Source organism: Ursus maritimus, unplaced genomic scaffold (assembly GCF_017311325.1).
Source record: "Ursus maritimus isolate PB19 unplaced genomic scaffold, ASM1731132v1 scaffold_23, whole genome shotgun sequence".
Lineage (NCBI taxonomy): Eukaryota > Metazoa > Chordata > Mammalia > Carnivora > Ursidae > Ursus > Ursus maritimus.
The window spans coordinates 33,539,184-33,546,462 of NW_024424786.1; the positions used below are offsets into that span (position 1 = coordinate 33,539,184).

Below are 7,279 nucleotides of genomic sequence, written 5' to 3' on the forward strand. Positions count from 1 at the left end.
GAACATGACAAATTTAATAATAGCTACAATAAAACATATATTGCATTTGCACATGCTAATTTAACTTAATGCTCGTAACTACCTCCCGAGATCACTATTATTATATCTCTTTTACGGACAAGAAATTAGACCTCAGAGAGTTTCAGTGACTTGCTCAAGGTCACACTTCTAATGAATCAGGGACTAGATTCCTGATTGCAGACTTTGATTCCAGAGTTTGTATGGCTTCTCATCTCATCCTATTGCCCGAAAGAGGCTATTAATCGTGCAGATCAAAATCTCAACAACTGACCCAGAACGACTCTCATTTCTACTCTATGACTGGTATATATGTTCTAAAGAGTATATTTTATCACAGTCTTTATGAACTTGAAGGAACAAAAGTATGTTCTTTGTATAGCCAGAAAATGTGGGTATTTCAGTGATACATGCATTTGATCACTTTACTTGAGTGCCTGGCAATGTATGCCCTCCAGGTTATTCCCTCTTCTGGCCTGACTGCTGCTTTATACTCATATGGCCCCACTTCAGTTCCTGCAACAAGAGCCTATTTCTGCTTATTGAGATCAGTGGAGGAATTGCTGGTTTCCCCCAAATCCATTCTTCTTCTCCCATTGCAAGAAGATTGTCAGTAAAGCAGTTGCCTTGTTCATGGCCCTATGCAGGACATATAGCTATACTGGGCACATGATAGCTATGCAGGAAATATTTGTTGACCCAAGAAAATGGTGAAATGATCATATTTTCAATAGGTGAACTATACAGCTAAGAGAGGCACATATCTAACTATCACTTATATATTTCTCAGAATAGAGAAGCTCCAGGCAGACCGTGCAACCATACTTTGGCATTGAGGAGTGTTGAGTAACCATGTCTAAGTTACAGCTCTGTGTGGATCTTGAGAGTAACTGCTACTTGAGAGCCTAATTTTGCTACCTAGGACCAAAGGTTTTCTATCCACAAAAGTCTTGGGCCTACATCGTAAACAGTAACCTACCTCTGACCCAGAATTTCTCTCAATGGCAAGTTAATTACTTTTTTATCCCCCTAAATATTGTGTTAGGTTAAATTTTTAAGGGCAGCCTCTACAAGACACTAAAAAGCCTCATGTGATTACTCAGGGTATATGTTAAAAGGTGGTTCTCAGTATAAGAAGCCGTGACAACCACTCATTTAGCACGGAGAAATCCAGATAACACAACTTGCACAGAGCAAGAGTGAGTTTTTATTATTCTCATTAGAGTCCTCTCCAGATCACAAAGATTACTTAATGCAATTATCTACTTATATGGGTCATGAAAAACTTACTTTCCTTTTAAACATTTCCTTGAGGGTCCTTATGTAAAATTAATAATCTCTTCCCCTGTATTTCATACAACTTAGTTCATATTGCTTATGCTAAGACCCTATTATGCCTCTCATCTCGTATTCTATTACTTTTCTCATTATCCTGGGCTCTAGCAGCAATGGCTTCCAACTTGTCCTTGAAATATTCCTTGAATATTTGCATTGTGAGCCCTTTTCACTAGTTGTTTCTTGTGCCTAGAGCACTACCCCCCCCCACACACACACACATGCCTGCATAGCTACTATCTAGACCAGCCTCATGAAGTGTTTGCTTACTGTCACCTTCTCAATAAAATTTACACTCATTCTCACGCCTAAGTCAGGGACCCTCCTATTATCCTACAACAATTTTTTTCAGATTTTGCCATACAATCACTAATATATTATATGATTCACTTGTATTATATGATCATTGTTTATATGTTCACACCCTTGGAATATAAGCCTCATGAGACCAAGGATTTCTTTTTCTGTTTGGTTCATTGATAACAAATACCTAAAACAGTGCCTGGTATATAATAGACATTCAGCTAATACTTGTTAAATGAATGAGTGAACTGACTGATTAAATAGCAGTTAGAATGCTAAGAAATAGAGCGAAAGAAAAAAAAGCAAATTTATGTATAATATTACTGGTATTTATAATTAGGGGGATAGAGAGATTAGTAACTGCATAGTGGTAGTTAAAGTTTTGTGAAAATTAATGTTAGTTTCTAGATTCAGACCATCCACAGAAATAAATTCTGAGTGGTTTAAATTAAGTGTAAATATTTTAAATATGTATGCATTTTCGGTATAAATGGTTATGAAGTCTGTTCATATTGGTTAATATAATACTAGTAGTCATAACAATCTGGGACCTTGGTGGCTTAGCATACTAGAAATTTATTTCTGATTCATGTAACAAACTAATGCAGATATTACTGGGAGATCTTCCTTTCAGTGATTGAATGAGCTGGAACTTTTTCCTATGACTCCACACCATCGCCTGGGCCTCATAGACTTTTGTTTGTATCTGATGAGTGAACAAGAACTAAAAAGTAATAGACAGTGTCTCATGGGAGACTGTTACGGAGAGAATTGGACACATGATACACACTTCCACCCACGCACCCCGAGAGAGACCTCAGACCTCTGACCACAGAATATGCAAGGACACCTGAGAAACACATCTAGTCTTTGGGTTTTGTTTTATGTTTCAGTAAAAGAGAAGAGAAGATTGGATGTGGGGACAACATAATATACTCTACCACTCCACATTTGAAAAAGGATCTCTTTATCACAACACTGATGAAGAAACTCACAATACAGAGTTCAGTTGACTTGACTACACACTTATTGAAAATATAAGTATGTGACAACATACTTATTTAAAATGCAAGTATGTTTTAAAAACACTCTTCTAAACTAAATTAGAAGATGAACAACAAGTGTTAAACCAAAGATACGACATATAAAATAGCCAGTCCATTCATCTAATTAACAAATATTTAGTAAGTGCTTCTATGTACAGAGTTTATAATACTGCTATTACAGGGATGATCCAGACAGAAATGGTTTCTTCTCTCATGGAACTTAATGTACAGTGAGATCACATTCTTAAAACAGATAGTTATTAGAAAAATATTTGCTTCAGTGCAAAAAATATATGAATTAATTCCACAACAGAAAAATAGATAAAATGAAGCAAAAATGATTTGAAATAATTCAAATGCCTAAGCAATATGTTGTAATGTTTGGCTTCACTAGCACTGAAGTATATTTGAATTTTAGTAATGAGGAAATGTTCTAACTATTAGTAGACTAAGTTTTACAGTGTGTGCCCAGGTATAGCTATGTAGAGAATGGAGTTGTGCTGTTGGAGAGGTATGCAGTAAAAATTAAATGTAGTGAAAGTGGAAATAATGTCGTAATATAAGACAGCCCATTATATTATGACATATAATATTATAAACCATATGACCATCGTGGTTATTTTATGTGACAACTAGTTGGATCCTAAAGAAAATTCCTATCTAAGAACTCCTGAAAAGTGCAATCAAGTTAACTACTCTGAAACACACATACACACAGAACACACAAATATACATAAACATGTATACTTGTGTAACACATATGCATAGATGTGCATGCATATAAAAGATAATAGATTTTGTACATTTTCAATCACGTTTAGCTCTTCATGCCTTGAAATCTTTATCTCTCAAATAAAAGCATTTTTGAAGCTGAGGCAATAGTATTCTAAAAAAAATGATAGATCATGTGTTGTATATGAATGATGATGTGTTCACTTGGAAGTCTGATATGAAACGTATGACAAGATACATAGGCAAGTGCTAGAAACATAAAAGGTGGCAAAAATTGACAAGGCAAGAAACAACAATTGCTGGAGAGGATGTGGAGAAAGGGAAATCCCTCCTACATTGTTGGTGGGAATAAAGTTGGTACAGTCACTCTGGAAAACAGTGTGGAGGTCCCTTAAAAAGTTAAAAATTGAGCTACCCTATGACCCAGCCATTGCACTACTGGGTATTTACCCCAAAGATACAGACCTAATGAAAAGAAGGGCCATAAGCCCCCCAATGTTCATAGCAGCATTGTCCACAATAGCCAAATCGTGGAAGGAGCCGAGATGCCCTTCAACAGATGACTGGATTAAGAAGCTGTGGTCCATATATACAATGGAATATTACTCAGCCATCAGAAAGAACGAGTTCTCAACATTTGCTGCAACATGGACGGCACTGGAGGAGATAATGCTAACTGAAATAAGTCAAGCAGAGAAAGACAATTATCATATGATTTCTCTCATCTACGGAACATAAGAACTAGGAAGATCGGTAGGGGAAGAAAAGGATAAAGGTAGGGGGGTAATCAGAAGGGAGAATGAAGCATGAGAGACTATGGACTATGAGAAACAAAATGAGGGCTTCAGAGGGGAGAGGGGTGGGGGAATGGGATAGACTGGTGATGGGTAGTAAGGAGGGCACGTATTGCATGGTGCACTGGGTGTTATACGCAACTAATGAATCATCGAACTTTACATCAGAAACCAGGGATGTACTGTATGGTGACTCACATAATATAATAAAAAAAAAAACATTAAAATAAAAAAAAAAAGGTCCCACAAGTTTCTTACTGCAACCAAACCCAATTGTGCTATTTTAAAAAACATAAAGGAAAAAAGAAAAAACGACAGAGTAAATCTATCTCTACATCTTCCCCAAATTTTCTAAATGTAACTTGTTGCAATATATTTATGGAAACACGTCCCAAATTCTAAAACATCACTGAGATTGTGTTAGCACCTTCTGATAGTCATTGTAACCAAAGGCATAAAATGGATCTTAAAGGGATACCATAGGATACCAAGTATGTTCACAGACAAATAAAGTTTATTGAAGTAATTATCAAATATTTAAAATGCAAACACTCATCCAGTATACAGTTACATCAATTACCATGGTTACATAGATTTTATAGCATAGTCTACTAAAACATCTGATTGTCAGGGATGTTGTCTCCAATTACAACAATGCCTCATGGTGAAATTATATTGAAATTGAAGCGTTTAAAAATAATAACCTATAATCTCAAACCAATACCCATTCTAGGTGCAAAAAGAGACCATTACAGTTCTTTTAAGACCATACTCAAACAGTGATTTGTGAGATATTGAGAAGCCATGAACAAACATTCCCCATCACAAAAGAAACCACCAAATTGGACAGTGTGTGAAAGGGAAAGAATGGACCCTATGCCCACACATCTTCTCATCTCAGATCTCATAGACCCAGAGAGTCTGGTGGACAATATGCTTCCCTTACCCTTGCGCCCTCACTCCTGTCTCAATCATGTTTTCTTTGTCTATTTATTGAAAACATAAATGACAAATTATCTCAGAATTATTTGAAAGTCAATTTACACTGCTTCTGTTGAACTGTGGGTCTCATCCTACATTTGAAGTGTCTGTTCTACTTAATCAAAAATGTTCTACTGACTGCTTTGCTCATGGCCTCCTTTACATCTTTGTTCCTGAGACTGTAGATCATGGGATTCAACATGGGAATTACCGTGGTGTAAAACACGGCCACCATCTTGCCCTGTTCCACAGACTCTTCCGTTGGACTTCTGAGATACATGAAGAAGAGGGTTCCATAAAATATAGTGACAGCTGTCAAGTGGGAGCCACATGTGGAAAAGGCTTTCTTTCTTCCTTCTGCTGAGCGCATCCTCAGGATGGCAATGAGGATAAATACGTAGGAGACGATAATGACGAGCAAGGAATAGGAGAAGTTGAGACCTGCCAGTGTGCGCATGGTGTATTCTTTGACGAAGGTTCCTGCACAGGCCATTTTGATGAGGGCTGGGTCTGCACAGTAGAAGTGGTTGATCTCAATGTTCCCACAGAAGTACAAACCATGGGTCCACAGTGTTGAGATCAAACTAATGAAGAAGCCATACATGTAAGGAAAAGAGATCAGCCGAATACAGATGGTCCTTGACATTCGGCGGCTATAGAGCAGAGGGTTGCCGATCGCCATGTACCTGTCAAAGGCCATCACGGCAAGGATGAACACCTCCACGTGGACAAAGGCAATGAAGAAAAAGCACTGCACTATACAGCCAGGGTACGAAATGGTTTTGATCTCAGCTACCAAATTTTCTAACATCTTTGGCGTGACATTAGAGGAGAACCACACATCGGCAAAGGATAAGTGGCTCAGGAAAAAGTACATGGGGCTGTGGAGCTGGGGACTGATCCTGATTAATAGGATCATGCCAATGTTCCCAATCAGCGTGATAATGTAAACCAGTAAGAACACCACGAAGAAAAGGAGTTGTAATTCAGGACGGTTGGTTAATCCCAAGAGAATAAATTCTGTCACATCAGTAAAATTGAGCATTTTCTTAAATCTGATCCAGGTAAAGATGCATTTTATCTAACAAAATAAAGAGAAATCAGAAAACACACAGACCAAATATAGCCGTTCTTCATGGATAATGTCATTTCTTAACCCATTCTCTTTCAATTCCTCAGCTAGTTTTCTTTCGGTTTTTCCTTTTTTTCTTTCTCACACATCTTTTCTTAGCAGTATCTCTTTCTTTTATGCATGTAACTCTATGAGATATTTTTACAAAGAAAATAGGAAAGTGATATAAAATTATAGAAATATACCAACAGAACTTGTGATAGTTATTCTCGTACACAAAAATTTCAGGAGAGGTGCCTGTGTGGCTCAGTCAGTGAAGTGACTGACTCTCATTTTGGCTCAGGTCAAGAATTCAGGGTTGTGAGATCGAACCCAGCATCAGGCTGCAACTTCATAGGGGAGACTACTTTGGATTTTCTCTCCTTCTCCCACTACCCCTCCCCTCCATCTCTCTAAAATGAATAAATAAATCTTTTTTAAAAATAATACTAGGAGTCATAACAATCTCTGGAATCTTGGTGTTTTTGCACAGAAGTTGATTTCTTATTCATATAACAAGCTAATGCAGATGTTACTGGGAGGCCTTCCTTCCAGTGACTGAATGAGCCCCAGTCAGGATCCTCGCTGGGGATGAACCTCCTTAAGGTTCTCTCTCTTCCTCCCTGTCCCTTTCTCTCCCTCTCTTAAAAAAAAAAATCAGAAGGAGAATGTTTGTTCTTGCTATCTCTTGAAAAGAAAACATCTTTTAACACCAGCCCCACATTTTAAAATGTGCATACATTTTATCTCTTCACTAGATTTATAAAGTTTTGAAGGTCTATAATATAGTAGAAATTTACTCAAAGCCACAAAGAAATACTATTCATAATCAGAAAGTTCAGTGTCCATTATGAATCTTGCAAATTGAACTGTTTATCATAGAAATGACTTAATAAAACTGTAGAAAATGGTTTACTGTAAACCAATCATCCTTATCCCAAAAAAGCAAAATCTTTTAA

At 37.1% G+C, this 7,279-nt stretch overlaps 1 protein-coding gene across 1 annotated transcript; it reads right to left on the reverse strand.

The window, feature by feature from the left end:
- Window positions 1–5,249: 5,249 nt before the first annotated feature.
- On the reverse strand, window positions 5,250–6,254 carry LOC103666085 (olfactory receptor 5M3-like). The gene has a single exon (XM_008694113.2). The coding sequence runs from the start codon at window positions 6,252–6,254 to the stop codon at window positions 5,322–5,324; it is 933 nt and encodes a 310-aa protein (XP_008692335.2). The 3' UTR covers window positions 5,250–5,321.
- Between the last annotated feature and the right edge of the window lie 1,025 nt (window positions 6,255–7,279).